This window comes from Strix uralensis, chromosome 12 (assembly GCF_047716275.1).
Source record: "Strix uralensis isolate ZFMK-TIS-50842 chromosome 12, bStrUra1, whole genome shotgun sequence".
Lineage (NCBI taxonomy): Eukaryota > Metazoa > Chordata > Aves > Strigiformes > Strigidae > Strix > Strix uralensis.
The window spans coordinates 22,916,093-22,939,577 of record NC_133983.1 but is presented as its reverse complement, the minus strand read 5'-3'; the positions used below and the strand labels follow the sequence as shown (position 1 = coordinate 22,939,577).

Here is a 23,485-nt window from a genome sequence, read left to right as displayed (position 1 = left end):
GACTTTTTCAGAGCGTTTGCTAGTGAAAAGCAGCACGAAGCATCGTAATTTGTAAGCAGCACACTATCTATGAGCCACATAACAACCCTGCTAAAAACACATAAAAAATACATTCAGCAATATAATTCAGCACTTTGGCAAAATGACAACAGTATTTTGGAAGACAGATGCATTTACACAAGAGTGAAGTAAAGGATTTAGATCATCTAAGGATGGCTGACTTTTTAGCGATCTTTTTATTTAGGACAATGGATGGTTGCCGGTAACATCCAAAACAAAGGATGTGCTTGTTTTTAAACACTAAGGGTCCAAAGTTTGCTTTCTTTGGGAGCCTCACTTCCTAAACAAAGCTTTCTATGAAAACACACCAGAGACTTAAAATAGTTCACTTATTCAATAAATCGCAAGAGCTTGACTGATTTCTATAGACCAGTACATACTAGCAGCAGCTTGGAAGACAAAAAGGTCTGCACAAAGAATTCAGAGACACGGGCTATTCCAAAATGTGCAAAGAGCAAATCACTTTGGTTTGCAAGAAAGAACCAACGTTCAAAAATGTCCAAGCAAAAGCTTAGGAGGAAGGCATGTGGGCATGAGGAAAATGCAAGTCAGCTTTAAAAGCCAACAGGTGCATCATACGAAATTTTGCCTTCCATACCCTAGATTAGAAACACTGCACATTTTTGCCGAAGTTGCTATAAAACTAAAAAGACAACTGAGACAACACATTCTAGAATGCTTCTTGTGCACCGCAAAACAAATCTTTCTGTGGTTCAAAGAAAAAAAAGCCTGGAAATGCAGTGAAGATGATCTGGTACAAACACAAAGATCGTCGGCAATGCTGTCTGAAATGACTATATACTCCCAAACTTTTGGGGCATCTAATGTACAAAATACAAGGAGAAAGGGTTGGGTTTTTTAAAAACAAGGCTAATTCAAAAAAAAGAAAACCCCAGGAAAACAATGTTCCTGAGAAAGTAATCCTCTCTTTCTTAAAGGTCAGAAGTCAGTCAGCAGACGAAACAATCCACATAAAACATTAAATTGTAAAGAAATTTAATTAAGAACAAATTGTGGAGAAAGAGAAGACATTTGTAATATCAAAACCAGACATGAAATATTCCATCTTGATACCGCATTCAAAGTCAGCCTCCTAAAAAACAAACTTCATGTCATTAGCTTGCATTTGGATATTGCTAGGTTGTGCTGCTTCCCACTCTCCATGAATACCAGATTTCTTTAGAAAATTAAAAGGTAAATCATTGTTTTCACGCAGTTGGCAGAGTTCCCTTTGCTGCCCTTTATACTGAGATGGCACAGACTTTCCCTCTGTAATGGTTATATTTTGAAAGATTAGGGAGAGTGTTACCACCAGAGAATTTAACAGCCACATGTATAAAATAAAGACATATTTACATTAAACGTGTAATCCAAACTGATTTGGTTAACTGCTCCTTCCATTTCCAAATTCAACATAATTTTTAAAGTCTAGAGAAAAAGCAACAGGATGTCACATTCAAATTTCAAATGCTTAAACTGATGAACAAATTCTTTTTTTAATTGACAAGAATATGGATGGATATTATGAAAAACAAGGGCTTCAGATTCTGCCTGCACAGAATCATGAAGAGGGGCGATTATTTGGGGGTTTGGCTAACAAAACACATTTTTTCACAGAAGGGTCATACATTTGGAGTTCCTTTTATTAAACGAATAGCATATGACAACAAAATCTGCTGTACTAAATATTGGAACAGCGGAGGAAAAAAATTAAGCACCTCTGAAGTTACTCCTTGCGCCTTCAGGCTTCAATTCTTCAAAAGTAATTATGATCACGCATTGACCATATTGAAACAATTTTTAAAAGAGTAATTGTTTACTCATGTGACAGCTGGGAGGGAGGTGTACGATCTCCACAGCTAGGAGGCAGTTTCCCCCTCCAAAACTCAGAAGTGTTTAGGGTTGGGCAAAGGGATGCAGGAGGGGAGGGCAACACCGTCTTCATTCGAGGGAAAGTTGCCCAGTTACAGCCGGTGGGATGGCAGAACCTTGGCAGCTTCTCCAACGTCACATGCTTGTGAGCATCAGTCATGTCACCAGATAATCCCTACCTCTAACCTGTCCTCAGCCACAGGCTAAACAACGTCCCAAAAGAGATGGGGGGAGCTGCTAAAAACTTGGGAGAGGAGGAGGAGGGAAGGAAAATTCAGCTACCAAGCAATTACTCTGCTTTCCATTTTATTTCAACAGTTCCTTTGTTTAACTATTACATTCATATCTTTCAAACAGCTATAAATTTATAGACTACTAGAGACTAGAGTGAGCACATGTTATAGTACAAATGATATTCAGAGGGTACTTACAAACAGCCTCAAATACAACTGAAATCCTATTCCACTACACATACCTAAAGAAGGATTTACTAAACCTGTGTTAATAACTAGAATATTTTAAACAGTGAAATATAAAAAAAATCAAGCACACTAAAATGTTCACAAAATCTGAACTTTTTCAGGAAACTTTCAATTGTCAGCTTTTAAAGAAAAGAAATGCCCTGTTTTCCTAGATACAGAAGATATGGTTAAAGAGGATTTCTGCAAACAGATTCCGTAGAAAACAGACTATTTTATCATATTCTTAAACAAAGTTATAGTAATATATAAACCTCAAAATTCAATGCTAATCAAATCCCCTTCTATTTGGACAACATGAACTCAACTCTATACTAGAGATCACGAGGAGTCTTAACTTTATGACAACACAGATAATTGTTAATTTTATAACTGCTTTACAACAAATACCTAGAAATTGTTTACCTACAGTAAGAAAATTATATCTGTTATGATGAGAGAGTAAGGAGATGCATAAATACCACTAAGAACACACTTGAAAAAGCCAGGCATGTTCAAGGAAAACACTCCAGATGTGAAAACATCAGTGGTCTTTGCCGTGTAAGAACACGTGTGTCAGCATGGGATTAGACAATTTAGGGAATAAGGACTAACTTTAAGGACACCAAAAAATGTTTTTTCCAGGGGTGTATTGTTCATATTGCATAATTCTCTTGGCTTCCAGACACCGTTATGATGTGGGTGTCATAAATACATGCATCAGCACATTGTATTTTCACTGAAATGTATTTTCACTGAAATGCATCAGCACAATGTATTTTCACTAAACACTGTATTTTCATACCTTTTACAAGACAACTGTGAGACTGTCAACATAAATTTCTGCTGACTGAACTGACATATCAGCATCCCAGCCCCGCTCCCCAAAATCCCAGTAACACAGGTCTTACAATTACCAAGCCACCATCTGACCCAAACTATGACTACCATAAATTCCCCAAGTTCAAGAACACGATGGGTTGAGGTGACACCCTATCACTCATTGCTTCCCTTTTAGAATGAAAATCTCCTTTCTAATGTACATGAAAGCTGCACGGTTTAGTCATTTCAAGAAAACCAGCAATTTACAACAATGTTTTCTCATCTGAGCTCCTAACACAAAGCCAAGTTAAAATTAAGTATGTCTGGTAGGAATACTTCTGGGGCTCAAAAGGGTGCATTTTGATGTACCAGCATCAAAAGAAAGCTAGAAGTGTTAAACCACAATCAGCAACTGTTTATAAAATGCTAATTACACTGTTTAGACAATCTGCTGATTACAATTCTATGCAAATGGAACACTAAACCATTTGGAAGAACAGGCAAGGTTTTCCTCAATAATGTCAAATTACTCTATCATGTTGAGGAAACATTTCAGAAATGAACTTATTTCAAATATCTACCAAACAGCATTAAAAGTGTTTGCACATATAGGCTTTACATTTCAAATCACAGATTAAAGTGAAAGTGAATTATTCACTGCTTCAGTCTTTACAACTCTGTCAATCTGAAGCTGCATCCAATGATTTGGTGGATGCAGGCAGATGACTGTCAATACATTTATTTCTTGCATTTGTCTCAAGCATACCAGGTCAAAGGCCTACTGCAAGAGACCAATCACCTTTTACAAGTGATTGATCAAAGTCTTTCTGGTTTGGGTAAAATATGTGGCCTTCAACATCCAGATACTTTTTTGTTTGGTTGTTTGTTGTGGCTTTCTTAAAAAAAAGTTATGAGAAAGCAGTACAACCCAAAAGGCATGAGGTTTCTTTTTCTCTGTTCTTACTCTCTGTAAACACAGATAGAATGTGTTGTATTTTAAAAGATTTAAAGAATTTTGAAACCAAACGTTACACAAGAAAAGTAAGCACCTTCTTGATGCCTATATGCAGATCTAGCTCAGATTTCATTCTAGCAATGTACTGTTCCTTAAAAGAAATAATAGCTAGCTTCCAGATATCAGAATATTTAACATCTAATTTTATTTTAATAGAAGTTAATTTGTCCAAATATTTTATTTTTATTTAGAACACGTGCCTGAATATTTCATTTTTAACAAACCACAGAACCAGAAGAAACATGAAATTAAAAATTATTTTAAATGCCCTTGTTCTACAAATTAGAAGGACCCACGCAGGTCTCCAGGACCCTACCAGAAGTTTCAAAAACAAAAATAAAATTAATTAGCATCTAGAATCTCCAAATTCCACCAATGTATCCTCTTCTAAAACAGAAGAGCTCCTACATTCTAACACACCTTGCCACCTTTCTGGAAAACCAGTCAGTCTATTTTTATTTATTTTATGAAGAGCAGAACCTGGTTTATTTTGACTCGTCAAGAGACAGCCATAAGCATGCAAATAATGCCATCCAGTGGAGCATCACATTTACCATTCTGGGAAGAAACGACAGCATTTTTATCTGTGCATGTGTATGTTTGCTCAGTCTCCGACTCCCTCGCAGCGCACGCCAAGTGCTACAAAAGGTTAGCAGAACTGCAGAACCAGAGAGACGCTGGGAAATGGAAGTGAGCGAATTAATCACTACAGAAATAGAGTATTTTTGATGTTCCTGGCTGCACGCTTTGGTTGAAGCGAGTTGCACACGGCAGGTTACAGCAGTGGCCGTAAGGCATTCCCGTAGGGATCTTTTGATCACGTGTCTCTGATTGTGACAGAATATCAACAGCTGCATAGAAGTAACAGTTTAATAACCAGAGTATAATTATCACAAACATGAAGTTAATTCATTAAACGAATCAACCCCACAAAAAAATAACTCTAGACCAAATCAAAGGTTTTATAATCTGAAAATAGAAAAGCCTATGTCATCTATAGTACAGACTTGCTACAGTTCAAAAGTTACATAAGAGATACTCCACTATGATGATACTGGACAAATGACACATTTGTTTCTATTTTTCCCCCATTTTAGAAAGAAAACACATTGCTCGCTCAAAAAACATCTTGCAAAAATCCAAAGACACAGCAAATAAAACAAGATACCTTGAAAAAAAAATCTATGTTTCATTTCCTCCCCAAAATATATACATTCATGCAACATTTGGGTCTCAGTATGAAAGCAAAATTGCATACTTCATAGCTATAGCTGTACTGCTAAAAATTGCAGTGGCAGCTTTCCATACAGACTGCGCAGGCATTTTCATCTGAAATGGCTTTTCATGAAGAGTAGAACCTACAGATTCCAACACTTGTTTGACTTACCCCGCCACTATCTCCTTCCAAATAAAATACCTAACACACTCATGATAACTATTACCTTCTTTTTGCATAATAAAAATGCACTTACAGAATATCATGCTTTTAAGTCTTCAGTTAAATTTACATTTTAGTTTTGCACACTCAAAACCTCAGAGCACTTATTTATGATCACAGTCAGCAAGCAAAGATCTTGCTATTTCTTTTACTCACTGGGAGAAACTATCCCACAAGGTTTATCAGACGTCATTCTGTTTTGGGATGGAACATACCTAAGTATATGATGAATTTATTGCCAAAGGATCAACTTACTGTTTGAAATCAAAGTCTGATGCTCAAAACAAATGGAATCACCTAAATTGAAGTAATAATGCTTGATCGAAATAAATGCTTCTGATTTTAAGGAGCTGCTGCCAGAAACCACACATCAGGTCATTTTTGATGGCTACAATTTTACAGAGAAGTTGATTAAACAGCTGTTTGTCTTTCACACAGCAGCACAATGTGATCTGACAGAACCGGCAGCAGAACCGATGGAAAAAGGAGGGTTGTTGCTTTAACCACCCCCTTTCCCGAGACATCCCGTTACATAAGCCCTCACCGCAGTGCCTCGGGAGCCCATCTGGATGGCAAACGCCACCACACGTGCCGCCAAGAAAAACTCACTTATGAATCAACAACGAAAATTTCTCCCCTTCCGAAGGAGCTTGTGGGTTTGGAAAGGACTGGCACGACAGAAACCTGAACGCTGCGGGAATTTATTTACATTTTCTTGCAGTCAGCTTGAGGCATCTCCTCACTTCACTTTTTAACCCTTGTGAAATGGAGAAAAGAAAGTTCAAAGCCAGGAAAGGAAAAGCTATGCAACTTTCTGGAATTCCGTTTACGACATTTTGTGAAATCACAGCTCTCCTTGCGTGCAGCAATGAGTTTTCCAGATGAATGTACATTATTTTTGCGCGGATCAATCTGTTTGGTGGCTGAGCTGCTTCTCCTCCCAAAATGTCAGGGATTAAATACTTTCTTAGAGGCTCTTCGCATCTTCTAAAACCACACCATGAAAGTTCAATTTTGTCATTTACAGGCCTTCGATAGTAAAGAAAATATTTCTTGTCTGGAGTCCATTGGAAGTTCATTAGGATATTTTATTTATGCAGGGACCGAGCCTGAGTGATACTGGGTAACCACCAACCTCCCCTACAGCTGGTGAGAGTAAAGCACACGCTGCATCCTTCTGAATTAGGCCCTAAAGGGACACCATGACTGCACACTGGAGTAACTACCCTGCAGACAGTCATAACACTGGAGAAGTTCCATGTATGGAGGAATCAGCCCAACGAAAACAAGTGATTAGTACAACCGTGATACAAAGAGTCCTTTATTTCACTTGTAACTTCACAGTTTAGATGGATCTTCAGTACTGATAAAGGTGATCCTTGGACATCACACTCAACATATTGATTATAAATGGTCCAATTCTTCTTGCTGACATGAGAGTTTGGGGCTTGTTAATACATGAATATGTAAAAACTTCTGAAATCCACGCAAGACACCCTTGATTTTCATCAGAAAAGAACAGCACTCGTTCAACTCAGTTACCATACTTGTAGCAGTAACTTTCCCAACGAGCAAATCTTTCTTACAAGTTACACAACTTGCCCCTTTTTTCATGATACACTCTCAAAGCAACACTTAAAGTCACTGAGAAAAGTGCTTTCACGCTTACAGACTTATCTGAATGTTTTTAGCTGCCTCTCAAGAAGTGAGGACCGGCGCACTTCAGCACGTACTTGAAATAAGTCTGGCCAAAGCGGAAAAGTATTGACAGGATGGAACAACTGCGCATCAGCTGGAAAGAGATGGTCCAAGTGACCTAATGCATTACTTTTCTTCTTTCTGTAGAGCCTACGAACTCACAGATGCCTGACAGCACATCATGCACAATCAAGTTACATGCACAGTTGCGACTGACAGGCTAAGCAGCTGCTTACGTTCAAGAATGGAAAATTAAACTCATCGCTTGTATAATGCAAGAACAAGAGAAGTGTGAGAAGGAAAGAGAAAACACACTGCCAACAATTTATTTTATTTCCCCAAACTGCTGCCTTTATTTCAGTTTATTAAACAGTAACTGGCCAGGAAAGTAATTGAAATAAACATAAGTGCCCAGGAAAGAAGAAAACAACAGCCAGCATTAAATTAGAGTGCTTACATAAAGTCAGTAAGCAAGTGCCAGCATTGATGCCATTTATGAGAACTGTGGTGCTGAGATAAACTCAATGGGTTCTCGTATTATCTTCTTGCCTAGCCTCAAAAGAGGTTATCACTTCCCACCATGTGGCAGCATTTAATTGATTCACAAAGAAGCAGCCATTTGGAACTGGAGCCAGACTTTTGCAGCTCTGAGGAAGACAACATGTTTGAAAACAGCAGCACTGCTGCATCACAAGGCCTTTCCCAAGGGTGCTGTACAAAAAAAAATTAATGCTTTTTGGGTATGAGAAAAGCACAGCAGAAATGCTTTCTTTCACTTCTTTGCATTTAAAGATGTGCTGAAGTCTCAGACTTTGCTTCTCACTCTCTTCTTGAGTATGAGATAGTTCAATACCTCTGCAAACTCTCCCTCCTCTCTTCCCAAGTTCTGCTCCAACAACAGTCACCACTCTCAGGGCCTTCAGAATGAACCACAACACAGCTTTTCTGAAATTGTCAGATGGAGATGGTCCACTTGGTGAGATTCAGAGTAGAGGTTTTGAACAGCACACAGCTCAGGAGAACCTGCTTCAACTCCCCCATCTGCCAGAGGCATGATGCTGCAGAATTGGGCAAATTCTTGCCTGCTTATACTCAACCCTTTGAAACTGTAAAATGAATTCTGTCCTACCTCTAAGCCATGATCTGGCAGTTGAGGAGAAATGCACCACAGCATCTAAGAACACCACAGTCCTCAAAGGAAGAGGCTGAAGCAAATTTTTATTTCCAGAGAGCTACAGTCCATGGTATTTATTACTAGGAGAAGAAAATGTTGGCAAGTAGTATTTCCAGTGACCACAAGATTAGCTCATCCATGCGGATACAAACCACACAACTGCTTTTCATACTACTATAGCTTGGAAGATTAGTTAATGTCCTATATAATGAACAAACAGAAGCACGGGTTAAACAGAAGACAGAGATCCTCAACAAATTACTAGCTTGAGCACTGCCACTAACCCATTCCTCTTTCCCCCAAACCTCCAGCGTATCCGGAGCATGACTGATTTTTGAGTTAGCTGGTCTGTCAGGGGGGAGGGACTGAAATGACAATTACCAATGTAGTCTTAACGATCCAGGTTACAGAAATTCATCAGTTTCTAGTGATGATGAAATATTAAACAGATAGGACAAAATACCAATTTGAAAAATTATTAATTTTTCTGGAAGTTCTCCAACAGTGTCCTGATGGAATCCAAGGTCTAGATGCACGTCTACAGTTGCTGATAACCAAGACTTGTAGCGATCTACACTGCATCTAGGTATAACACTGTTTTAAATCATTGTACATATATACTATACTCTCTGGCAGTTAGTGACTAGTACAATATTCAGAAATTAAACACATGAAGCCCAAAATTATAAACAGGAAATGAAAGGAAGACAGAATGCAAAAAAGCATACAAAGATTAGGAAGGAAAAAAAGGATATAAAAGGAAAAATGGGTATAATTGATAAAAATACAGCAATAAAAAAAGCTTTTAAGTGGAAAAATGAAAACAAACAGAAATTACTAAATACATTCTGTATTTACAGTGTACATCTTCAGTAACTGTAATGTTTAGTTATATAAAACACTCAGTATAATAGCAACAGTTTGCAGTGCCTCATAAAACAGGTCCTCTGGTGAGAAACATTACAGCTAACAGTTTGTCTATGAGAAGCAACTTAATATACCCTTCCTCCAGTATTTCAAAGCATGAGAATGCTTAAGAAAGACTGAACAAAATGTGGTATATTTGTTGTTTATCCTGCATTGCTATCAAGATCAAAATCTTCATTAAAAGCAAACGAGAAGCTGAAACAGTAGTGACTTACTGCGATCCACAGACTTTACATGACACAAGTTGATTAAACTGGCCCAACCTACACGATGTTTGGGTTATGTGCATGAATATATATATACATACACTGATCTAACTGACATACATTACACAACCAAGCAGGAGCCAAATGTGTTTCCTATTAAACAAATGCGGGTGGTCTGCTTCTCAAGCACTATTGTGTCAGTGACTTTTATAAAGCAGTATAGTACTTAATTCTGTTTGAACAGCCCTTAGAAGAGGACGCAGCTATGTTTCATTCTTCTATCAAAGTGTATTAACATCTCTTTCAACTAGTACAGTAGAAAAGTGGTCCCATCACTACTGGAAGCAATATTATGACACAATAGAAACACCAAGCTTTGATTACCATTTTTTTTCTATTCTATATTCTTAATTGCCTCTTAAAAAGTAATGAATTGCATCTTAAAAGGCAACGTGCCATTTGAAACAGAATATACAGAATTTACCATATAGTTAAAAACCAGACTTTATCATAAGGTGTTTTCAGAGAACACTTTTTTTCTATGTTATTTAAATGACAGGAGCGTGTTCTGGAGGAAATAAATGTTAACTCATGAATGCAAATCAGCACACATTCACTCTAGGAAGCAGTCTTGGAAGAGGATGGGAAAACTCAACAGAATAATCCTAAACTGGCTATAACAGTGCTCATACATCCTTCACCACAGTGCCCTCCCTTCTGCGGGTACTGGGGCTTTTTGATGGGGTTTTTTGTTCTTGTTTTGGAGATTTTTTTTTAAACAATCATCATGTCACTAATGTAAGAGTTATTTCAATATGCAATATTGAATAGTTCCCCTAGCAACAGATGACTGTATGGAGCCAAAAGAGGATTTCTGGTGTCCAATAATACAACTGAACTAAGGGCACAGGTTCCCTTTAACGCAATTAGTGAATCTGCATCTCCTTCCTCCACCCAACCACTCGTTCTGTATTTAATGTGTAGGTACTGACCTTCTACCCCCTTGTCTTAATTAGCCAAAACTAACAAGTGTGTTAAAAATGATTGTTGAGGGTCTGCAAAAACACATGTGCAGATGCAAGAGGCTTTCACAGACATGACACGCTAACAAAGTTACACACACAGGAAATAACTAATGTTATTTTGGTTTAATTACTTCAATTATTTTAAAGAACTATTGATAGATTTTCTTTTACGAACTTCAGAAATCCCCTCTCAATTTTTTCCAAGATGACATCTAAAAATCATCCTTTGTGTCAAAGTTTCTTATAAATGTAAAATTCTGAATTTGGAAATCTGTTTTTTCCAAACAGATTGTGGAGATTGCTATAAAATCTCAAAAGAGCTAAACCTTCATTTTTTGTTTCACAAAGAAAATGACAAGTGCGGATGTCCTTATATCATATTTCACCAGAAAATGTCTACATTTTTAGTAGGGCTGAAGTAATGAGCTACTTAATGACATATAGTGTGTTTAAGTCATTTTGGTTTCTTGCCCAAAAACTCTCTAAATACCACTGCCACCCCACAAGCAAATTCATACCACAAGTGAAAATTTATACTTCCAAAGATAAACTTTCATCTCTCTTGCGGTAAACCTTATGCAGTATATCAAGAATTTTTAATAAACATACATCTCGTCATTTTCTATAGTTTCTGCATATTATACAAAATATTCTCCCTATTAAATAGAGATTTGGTTGGTGTTTTCTTTTTCTTCTAGAAAAAAAAAGAGGGAAGGAATACCTTTCCACTGACAAACTTCAAGAAACTCTAAATAAAAGGAAAAATAAAATCCTTTATATTGGCTTGAGCTTTTCTAGCTATGATTGGCAAACACGAGGCTGATGACATTAGATTTTTTCATTTAACTTTAAAATAATGCATCAAAGTATTACTGCTCAGAGCAGAAGCAAGCCACATTGTTAGGACAACAACCTAATTTAGTTCCCATGCTAGCGCTGCACTCAATTTTTGGTAGATTTTATGGAACACTTCACCAATAAAAAACAGATGGTGTGTGGACTGGTAAAGCAAGTGGCTGTGGCATGGCAGGGCTCTTCCCGGTACCTCTCTGACAAGTGTGGGGGATGAAATCAGGGCACAGCTGAACTCACCAGGAGTTCTGCCACTGAACTGAACACAGCCAGAATCGCATCCTCAAAAGTTATGAGTCATCCATATGCTCACTCACATCGCAGCAAATTCATAAACAGGCTACTGAAATCATATTTCAACTTAATTATTCACAATGGTGACATATTAGGTTATTACATGATATCATCATTTTTGGACCAATGTTGTTACTATTAAATTTGCTGCTTCATCAAGTTTACATGCATTTTTATCATTTGTTGCCACAAGATTCTTTGTCATTGCTGATAACAAATCTCAATAACCATTAATATTCGAGTACCCAAAAAAGTAAACTCAGGTCAGATTCACATGGGGTGTATTTTTCCAGAAGGCATAAACCAGCCCTGGTTTGTTATGGACTAGTTCCCAAAATCAACACACTAGTCAACATGAAGAAATAAAGCTATGCTTCAGAGACTTGGATCCCAAAACCTTCCAAACCGTGCTTATGACACCAAAGGCACGGACAGTGGTTCCTGTGCCCATCATTCCGAATGCTGCTGCTTGTGATCCACTGCTGTTACGTTTCCGCCACTGCAGACCTTTTCCAGCTGCAGGGATCGCTTCTATAATCCAATTTCTTCATGGTCAGAATGCCTCATATAAATGACATAATCCCTAGCTTGAGCATTCAGTCACATGAGCACATTCCTTCCCCATGTTCACATTTTCAAAACCCTGTTCTTCCTACACAAATAGTTATAAACTCACTCATTTGATTTGTGCGCACAGATTTAAGGGATGGGGAAAAGGGTTGCTAATGACTGGCTTTAAGAGTGGAGCAAGGGAAGAAGGCTGTTCATTTCTTTATGTTTCTAAAAACTAATGTCAACAAAAATCTAAGTTTTAAAAACACAATGGAACAAGGTCACTTGCACTGATGAGATCAATAGCTAAAAAGGTTTTGGAGATCAAAATTATGTTGATCCATGATCTCCCTTAAAAATATATATTTCATATATTTGCAGTAGAAACCTGAAGTCTTCTGCTTCAGGTATGTTAACGAGACAAAAAATTGGCTTAATGCAGCAAACTGAATGGGTTAGGTTTGCCTAACAATTTCCCTGAGACAGCCAGCTAATTACTAGAAACAAAAGCAGGTCAATAGGACTGTATTTCCTCAGCTCAGTTCAGTGTCAAGAAAGCACAACAGTCTCATCATCAAATATTCTTCACATTTTCTTCCATGTAACTATCAAACACATTGCCCTAACAGAAGCATAAAAACAAAACATCAAGTTCTTCAAACACCAGTCAAAATAAGCTCTCTCTGGCTATGTTCTTAAGCCTTAATTGGCATTTCAAATTGGCAATTGCACACTAAACACTCTAGTACAATGTATTATTCCCACTCTACTAATCCATTGCTGACCTACATAATATGTGACTATAAAGAATCTTTTAACAGTGAGACCTATTAGTATATTAAAATCTAGTCCAGCTAGTAAAGTTGGTCATTTTTAGACTCCCTCTTCATTCCGCACTAACATTTCAATCCATTTCCTCTTTGCACGCATAGCAAAGGTACCACACAAGAGCTGTACACTTGTGTCAGATGCTTGGCTGTTTGAGAGGCCTTCGCCTACCTCTTTTGCTGGAAAATATTCACACCAAAGTGCATGGAATAGACTTGGCTGTCCTCAGTGTATTCACTGAGTAATCCCCTACTAGAACTCACCATCTCAGAGCAAAATGTATATGTCCAGATTCTTCTTTTCACTTAAAACTAGTGGCTATGTCTACTATATTCAAGATGTGAAACACATTTGATTCCTTTTGAATTGCCAAAAATTGCATCTTCAGTATAAGTAGTATCTGTTCATTACTCCACAATAGCTTTAATAACCAAGAGACTCATGCATGCTGGAGCAGACAGAAATACATTTGCATCATACACATTCCTGTTACGAATCCACAGACTTTATGATACTTAATCTCTCCTTTAGTAGAGACTGCAAATTTCCTCCATCTCAATGTCAGCTAGTCTTTTGAAATAATACACGTAAATGGGAAGTAAAAAACTAAGAGTCAAGACCATACTATTTTGAACACTTGAACAACATTTAAATATGTGTAATTTGTTTTATTATTTGTTCCATTATCTGAGAAAATAGTATTTCTCTGGCATTTACTACACTTGTTGTGCTCCCAGCTGGTAGTTGCAAAGAAATCTGAATTCAGATTTCAAGACTGAGGAATTTCTGGTGAATACCCACAGCAAGCTAAATTAAATGAGCCCATTAGGATTCCTTCACAAACGCTAACAAAACATCTGTCTAACAGCAATACCTACTCCATTCTTACAAAACAGTTTTAACTGCAAGTAGCAGACAGTTTCTGCCTTATCTATACAGTATAAATTCAAAGTTTTCAGTATTATACTCACAGCGAATTCCATAAATCATGAGAGGGTCAAGTTGCTTCTTCCCATGCTTCCCCTGGCCCGAAAGGTTGGAGATGGCCTGAATTTCCCGATGGAAGAGATAATCAAGCAATGTCAGTGCCATCTTCTCAGCTGTGCGGCAGTTCGTGCTGATGTGCAGCATGTCAGCAGGGGTGATGGGGCAACGGACCCGCATCTCAGGATTATTTTCATCTCCAAGCCATGTCCCATTGGGGTAATCCTCTAAAAACAGAGATTGTGGAAAGTCTAATTGTGGCACAGAATGAAACAGTCGGGTTCAAGTTACAGGCAACATTTCTTAAGTTATCATGAGCTCTTCCAGTTTTCTTCACAGTCTCCATAAACTTCTTTAAAATTTAGCGTGACTAATGGGCTCACAAGATTTGCTACAGATAAAAAGTTATTCTCAAATCCACACCCAACGGTGACCAAAGTTATTGCCATTAATGTTCTGGCCTACATGAGGAACTGGTGCCATTAGTCCAGATGCCTAACTCGCTCTCTATTATCTTTTTAAAGTGTCTCGTACTAGAGGCCAACAGCTGAAGGAACACACTATATTCACAGTGTTCTCATTCATCAAGTTAGTCATCCCCTAAAAATGAAGATTACCGCAACACCATAATATTCTTAAAGTACAGCTAATTTCAAGAAGCTAACAGCTTTGAACCATATTTTACCCCAAAAGCATCAGATTAAAATGAGTCTAAGCAAGATTATAAATTTAAGAAACTATAATCAATAGTGAACAGTAATGTATTTAATCACTTAGAGTATTTCAAGCAATGACAATCATTCAAAAGGTAGCCAGAGATCCCAAACAGAATTTCAGTCCTTCTTCAAATTTAGTGGCCAGTAATTTACACTATTTCCTAAACACACAGTTTACCAAGGAACAGCATAAAGATAATGAATCAATCACTAATCATTTGCCAAGTGCATCTTCCCTTCTATTCAAGTCTAAGGTCATTTGCAGCAGAACTATACGTGACTTCTCTTGTGTATACACAGACATTTTATATATAAAGAAGTTTTCTGATTTCTATCCCAGCCTCTCAGTTTGGTAGGAAAAAAACCTATTCATTTTAAGAGGAACACTAAGCCCTCCCTGGAAATTAATCTTTGCAGACAATGTCAGAAGTTAGTGGATTCAAGGCTGACCAGAAACCAGAACAGAGCTCATAAGAATGATCAATCCCTACCGAAGCAGAGGATGCAACACAGGACCTAGGAGGAGACTCATTTCAGATAAGAACAAAATTTCCAGTACAAATCTTGACAACGCTAATAGGAACTGAATAGAGCAACATTCCAGCACTATTTCAATGTTCTCTGACACAGACCATTTGGATTTGATTTCTATGTTTGCTCAACTTTGTGGAGTAAAACAAAGCTTCCTGACTTAGGAGTCACTTGGCCCTTCCATTCTGGAGCTTTACTGTATTTCATTGTTTCACACACCTTCAAACTGGTAAAAATGTGACCAGGTAATTAAATTACATGATTTATCTTGCAGTAGCATTTCATGGTATATACAAAGTCACAAATTCCTGGTTTTCATAACCCTTCTGGTCCCCAAACAAGGTGACCGAGTTCAGACAGATGAGCATATCCTCTTCACACTGAACAGACCCCTGAGCAATCAGCATCTTTATTTCCGAGTACTGGCACAAGTTAAGCAGCCTGCATTTTACTAGACTACAAGCCAAAAGTATGCAATAAAATAGAACATAAAAGCAACTCAAACACTAAAAAACACTTTTCCAACATGACCTTTGGGTTGAGTCATACCACATGTCAGATGCAAGTTTATTGCAATGAATAATGACAGCATGAAGCAAATGTTAGATTATGCAATACTGATATATCATTATAAACATCAGATTATCAACTACAATAATTTGTAAGGAAAAATATTTATTGCTGATGTATGTAGCAGCTAGTCCCTCAAACTTTCTTCTGTTGAAGAACACAATGCTCTGTTCTGAATATATTTTTATACACTTGGAATTTTTTCATATGTATTTTTTATTTGAACCTTACTTTTCATCCTAAACTACGTAATAGGGCACACACTAGCTTTTTTCTGCTCCCAGTACCAGGTGCCATCTGAAAACAAAGGTGGTTCAGATTAATTATGACTTGTTTTGAATGCTACTGTGTCTGGCCTCACCACAAGTCTGGTTAACATTATCAGGGAAAACAACAGTCTGTTCCTGAAGATAAATTGACTGTTCTATAAAAATTTGGGCAGAGCTGACAAAGCAAAAACATCTCTCGATAAATGCATTAAGTTTTTCAAAGAAATTCTAGGAAGGCTTAGTAAATGATCCTACATCCTATCCAAAAGTTACTTCCTTACCAGTTCACAGAATTACTATTAGATAGGAGAGTTATTACTACTTATGGAACACCTTTCACCTGCAATCTTGTTTAACAAATGCTATCAACCTACGTGAAGCAAAGATTTTTTTCAATTTGCAAAATCATCTCTTTTTTTTTTTTTTTTTTTTTTTTTACACTGGCACAGAATCCAGAACATACTGTTTTTACCACATGCAACTGTTCTTTTATTGCTAACAGCCTGGAAAAAAGACACTATCTTGTTATTCTGACCTATGAACACAAGCCCCACATTAAATTATCTCTTGTATTTTCCTCCTGCTTTAAGAGCTTCAACAGAAAAGGGAATTTGCTTTATAATCATTTTGCATTAAGTGGAACTTGCATGACTAAAGTTAACCATGACTCTACTGCCTCACTGCAGCTACTTGAGGGCACAAAAGCTAAACTATTCCTTATCGTATATAAAAATAATTCCTACCGGCCTGCCAACACACCTGGTAATTTGCATACAGCAAATATGATGAGACTGGCACACAAAAAAATGGTGAAAAGAGGAAGTACAGTGCCAGTTACGAGGGAGGCAGACTGTTCTGAACAAGGGGTGTGGTGTGGGAGAAGACAGACTTAATAAGAGGAAAAAAGAGTGGGAGTTTGATGGAAGTTCTCTCTGAACAATTAAGTACATAAATACTATTGATTAAAGGTGCATAATTTGAAGCTCCTAGCACTCAAACATCCTTTTATGCTTACTGAAATGGTTCTTTACGTGTATTATCAGCATTACAAGTAATATCTAGATAGAATCTAGATGAGTCAGGTTATTTAGTACATATGTTGCAATAGCCAGGTACTGAGTCAGGACTCCACTAGGCACTGTACACCCATACACAGCTGCTTCTATTCCTTAAAGGCTACTAAAACACAAATAACACGTGATGGGTTTGGGAAAGAAGAATACAGTCAAAGAACACACTTTTCTTAAAAATAATGAAGCATAAATGCACACGCTCATCTCTAACTCAGTTAATCACACACCTTTTTTGTTCTGCCCTGAAGGATTTTTCTTTCCTTAATTTTCCTAATGGCCTCACTGCATTTTGAATGCATTTTGAGTGCTATGTGGAAAGGTACTTCCTTGAGTTTCTTTACACCAAATGTATCATCAGAGAAGTGGCTCTTGATCATTTCTCCTTCCAGTGTTAAAAGTCCTGACATTTTTATCTGATTTCTTCTCTGTACTCAGAAGCTCATTTCAATGACAGACAGACTAATTTCTAGCTCCTCTTCAATGTTTTTTTTTTCTTTTAGAGATCAGAAAATTTGCCTTTATCTCCATTCTACTGAATCCAGAACTAGTTCACTTTTCAACGCTGTTTCAAATCTTTTTTACTGTATTAAGTCCATTTCTTTTATCTCACAACCCAGCTGACCGTTCCTCTGTTTCTGCAGGGATGTGCGAGAAGACAAGAGGCAGCTGGGGCTGCTACGCAAACGAGCATTTCTATGGAAACGGGACGAGCCAGCTTTAAGGTTAGCATCAAGAAACCCTATGTGTCAAGAGAACAAAAACCAAACAAGAGTCACTGTGGCTTTCAGACTCGCTCTGGACATATGTGTGTGTGTTTTTCTGCCTGGGGAAATGACAGACACTTAACTGTTACTCACATCTTTCCATTGGGATGCACTCCCCTACTTTGACATGTGAGCATCAGCAGTGAGAACAGAAGCAAAGCTCTCACTAGGTGCTGTCAGTCACTTCTTTAAACCAAGGAAAAACAAAAGGAAACACCTGCCCACATAAGCACTTGAATTAACATGTTCCATTATTCAGAGTAGTTGTGTTTATTTTACTAACAAGGCTGGGTGCAAATCTGGCATTTGCAGCTGAGAAAAATGACTGGTAGCTGCAGTACAAAGGCAGAAAGATTAAACTTTTTTTAAAAAATAGAACAAACCCCCAAATACTAACCTACAAAAATAAACCCCCATTTTAGAGAAATTAAATAATATTTTGGCTGATGTGTAGAAAATTCATCACCATCTTTTTAAATAAACTTCTGTCAATTAGCCCAAGTCCTTCGCCCCTGCAAGACTTCACAGGGGTAGTGATGAACGGACAAGCTACAGAGCACTGACTTTATTAACTAACAATCATTAAATAAGGAGCAGAGTGACAACGAGCTATATGTTAACCCACAAATCTAGCAATTTGATTTAAAGCTTGTGCAAAAAGAAAAGTTAAAGAACTAGCTTTAAAGCTATGCTCACCAAAACCTCCTCCCACCACAAAAAGCAATTAAGATGCTGGGAGTTCTGGCAAAAGGAGGCGTACAACACACACACACATCCACGAACACCAGCCCTGGACACAGAACTGGGGTTTTTTGCCTGACTATTCTTGCGGGGGAAAAAAAAAGGTTTAACTTGCATGTAAATATAAAAGAAAGATAGCCAGAAGAATTGCGTGCTCCAGGTACAATCTTCTGTATGACACAAAGGATTTGGCTACAGGAGACACAGTTCCAGTTAACTTCTAAGCCCCCGTGGTTAGAGGGCTGGTACACTGTACGAAATATTCTGAAAATATATCCTGCACTCCCCTGCACTCACAGTTTCTTCTGTTGTCTGACAGACAACACACAGCACAAAAGAACATAGATGGGTATGCAGTACCAAAGTATACTTGGCTCAGCAAATACTATGGTGTGCATAGAAGTCTCAGCATAACATCAGCAAGATTACTAGTTTCTTAAAAATAAAGCCTCAGTTTTAGTATGCGGTTAAAGCCATGAGAGAAAGAGGAGCTTCACTTACTTTATGACTCATGGAAGGCCAGGGAATTTATTCAACGGAAGTAGAAAATTAAGACTATGTGATCATCTGTAATGTAAACCAATCGGCTAAAAAAAATCCAGATAAAATTGGGAAAATTAAAATCCATGGACTTAGAAGGCTTTTTAAACACTGAGAAAATGCATTTCATGACAGAAATCAGATTTCTAATTTAGATTTTGCCCACTTTCTTGTTTATTGCCTTTTTCTTACATTTAACTTTACACAGTGGACCAGACTGTTGATTCCAAACATCACAGTGACAGATACCTGGAAGAAACCATTGTTCATTTGTTTACTCCCAATAATAATAATTAAAAAAAAAAAAATCAAAGCAATTCAATCTCTATAGTTTTCTTTGGCTTTAACAAGTCACTGAAGCTCTTGAAGTCTCATCAGTGTCTTCACATCAGCTACATACAATATTGTTTTAGGGTACAAAAAGTTCGCTATTTAAAAGGTCATTCTCTCTCTGTATCTGGTCATAAGGAGCTTGGCAGAAAAAAGCCAAGTGCTGCAAATGATCATATAACATGCAAGATTTGATCTTTCGGTAAACTGAAAAATCCTGTGGACAGATAAGTCTGGACCACGTACAAATAGCTGCTTGGATTCACATTTGGAAAGTAAATTCTGAGCACTATTTAATACTACTATTGTAAAAAGACTGTTTCAGATACAAAGTTGAAGAGACAATATGTGACTAAACAATTTCATTTGGAAAAAGATTATTCCCCCTTTAATTAGCACACTATGTAGACCAGCTTTCCCTTATCTTCTCAAAAAATACGCAGGTTTACATTTTTAATTCTGTATTTTTAATAGTCTTAAAATGCAGTAAAAGGAATGCAAAGAAAGCAGACATGATAGAAAACTATCATATATGGTGCCAAACATCATATGTCAGTGTATCAAGAGTAAAGTTCACTGAACCAAATTCTAAATCAATGGATCTTGCCATTTTATTTATATCACTTTAAAACAGCTTTCATGGAGCTCTGTTCAAGAGCATTTCACATGCCTGGGAGATACTAAGGACAGTGTGTTTCTTTCTTAGTAATTTCAAAGTCTTGGCTTTAGCATAGGCTTTTTAAAAATATCTGCTTTTAAAGCACCATAGTAATGCTGAATGGGACATTCTTATACCACAAAGATGAGAAGGCCTGATTTTTTCTCCTTCCATATTAAAGACAGGACAGTAACTCTATTGTGAAAGATTTAAAAGGATAACATAATGTGCATTAATGTTTTAGGAACAGATGCTCCTCTTGTTTGTACAGTAAATCACAGATTAGATATTTTAAATGTTACCATATACTGAGTATGTCTAAGAACAGTATTATTATAATATTCCTTACATCTTGAAGCCCCTTGTATCTTGAAAGCAATATCTAGTATTAAGCAAATAATGCTTTCATCATATCTCCTAGAGAAGCGTGCAAGTATAATCACAGTGCCTTTAGATAGCTTCTTTAGTTGAACAGTAAGTATTCAACATTTGAGCTTTGCTGAGCTAAATTGAAGCAGCTGCTTGAGTTAGTATTTTTCTGTACATAAGCTGCATTAAAAAAAGCAAATTCTGTTTTTACCAATAGTCTAATGTGAAATTTTGAAGGGCAAGTTCTTGTAAAGTTTTTCAAAATAAAATTCAACACCTTCAGAGGAAACACAAAACTGCCTGATCACAGCAAAACTAATTTATCAAAAAAATTACTAAATATATTTGGATATTAGCTATTCTTTGCTTTCTGCTGTTAGCACACGTTTCTTGGTAAAACAGTACTTGACCATGTAAAATTCTGAAACTGCTATTTAGTACAAGCTCAAGACTTACCAGAAAAAGTTCTTTATGAACTAAGTGCAATCTTCTATACATGAATTCCAAGCAGTTTTACCCACAAATAAGAAATCACAAGTAAGCAATAGCCACACTTTTTGACTGTTTTCTATAAATCCAGGAGTGTAACAGTCTTGAATCAGAATCAAGTGTTGCAGAAGGTGCTACATAAGTACAGAACAAATACAACGACCTTACCCAGCAATTTTACAATCCAAGAACATGGCAGTAATCCACAGAATCCACAGTAAGTGGATTACAGAGAGACAGACAGGTGACAACACACACTGAGATGGTAGGCATCACCAAAAGAAAGAGTATCTTAAGAGAAAGGTATCTTAACTATAGCTAAGTTTTATGTAAACACCATGAGAAAAGACAATTTTATGAGTATTACGGACAGTGATGTATATATCTAGTTATGAGGATCTCCTCCCAGGGAAGTAGAAGGAAGCATAAAAGTCTCTGCGAAAACATGACAAGCAAGGAAACCTGTCATCTATGGCTGAGGAAGCCGGAGCAACTCTAAACAGTGACTGGAAGATGGCAAAGGTCAAGACCTTCCTTCATAATGAGGGTGCCATGGAGTAGGGAAGGGGATGCACGGAGAAGATGATGGGGTTAAAATTATGAATTTGGACAACTGTATTTGTAACAGCTTTCTGAATAAGGCCAGAGAGGAGTCCTTACAGTAAATAAGATGGGAGGTAACTGAAATCTAGACAAAACAGTGTTATTTTTGACTCAGATGTTATCTATTAAGAACATAAAAGGCTCCTTTTAAGTGCTGATCCTTTGAAAATCTGCTCACCATTCTTACCAAAACTTATTTGTTCATAGTTACTGCAACTTGCTTTTCTTTGTCTAATGCTAAAACTCTTCAGTTAACAAGTTTAGACAAATGTATTTAAGAATGTCAGAATATATTTTAAACAGATTCATGAAAGTGCATATGGTTGCCAGGTTATAGCTTAGTCAATTGAAAACCAACTCGACAGGATTACAGCCACATACCAGTACTAGAGAATTCATTAAAGTCAGAAAACAATATAGGTATTTAATACCACCATAGGTTTAAAACATCTGTAATTTAAAACTAGTGTGGATCTCATGTTCTTCACAGTATTACTTTTTGCAGTGGAAGGCAAAATCCAAAAGAACACAACAATGTTAGGATTAAATTTTTCATAAACAGACTATACATGAGGCTTAGCTACCACGTAATCAACTAGTACTGACATTTTCAGAGATAAAAAGGCCTAAAGAATCGATCCACAAAATAATTTCTGTGCAAGAAGGACACTAAGTATCAACCGTAGCATTTTAGGTTGGTGAAATCCCATTCAGAGTCTACAGACCTTTATAAACATACAAGAATTCTGGAAAGCACAGAAAAATAGTCTTCTCAAAATAACAGTCTAAACTTTTCCTTCTGTGACCACCCTGAAAGCTTAAGTAGTATAATATCAGAAAACTGAAGAGGTAAACAGAATAGTGCCATCATTTAACACACAAATTTCCACGTAACTATTAAAAAAAATTCAGCATCCTTAGTATATAAAACTTAACGGCTCTCCCACTCTGAAACTGTATCAGTGAAATTAATGAAATCTCTCCCTGTGCTATCTTTGCTTTGCATAGCACAGTGAACTGTACAAAGTTGGAGGGTGCCCATGACATTTAAGTCACACAATTCTGCACAGCTTCAATATACCTGAGAGAAATATCAACTCCATTCCAATCACAGCTGAACAGATGGATAAAAGTCACTGTGTTATAAAGCATTTAACACACAGAGCAACTAAATCCTCACAAACACAAAGGGACAAATAAGTTTTTTGTAACAGTTCCTGAAGGTTTACAACAGTCTGTTACAAAAATAACATGTACATAGACACCAGGCCCAAATGATGATGTTTTAAGTGTTCTTTATTAATCAATTGCTCATTGTTTTTAAGCCTAATTAGAAAGTTCAAGACAGAAGAAAAGCACAACTTTGTTTAAACTGAGAGAATATGCTGTACTCCAAAACCTACAGTAAGAACACACTCATGTCAAAATTAACTGGACTTTTAAAAGAGAAAAACACATCTATCAACTGCTGACATTTACTTTAAACACTTCTTAGTGATAAATGTTTGTTTCTTATTCCATTAAATGCAAAAGATGTGCAATCCATGCTGGGGAAAAAGAAAAAAAAGAAAGAGAGGACAACAAACAAGAAAGGTCCCCTATATTTTTAAACAGAGGTTTCCTCCAG

The 23,485-nt window shown here is 37.0% G+C and overlaps 1 protein-coding gene across 8 annotated transcripts in view; it reads right to left on the bottom strand.

The window, feature by feature from the left end:
• BANP (BTG3 associated nuclear protein) overlaps positions 1–23,485 on the bottom strand; it is a 169,153-nt gene that overhangs the window by 88,238 nt on the left and 57,430 nt on the right. For all 8 annotated transcript variants that reach the window (XM_074882010.1, XM_074882009.1, XM_074882011.1 and 5 more), the window contains one exon: positions 14,193–14,432. In XM_074882010.1, coding sequence (XP_074738111.1) covers positions 14,193–14,432 — 240 coding nt within the window. The remainder of the gene's footprint in view (positions 1–14,192; positions 14,433–23,485) is intronic.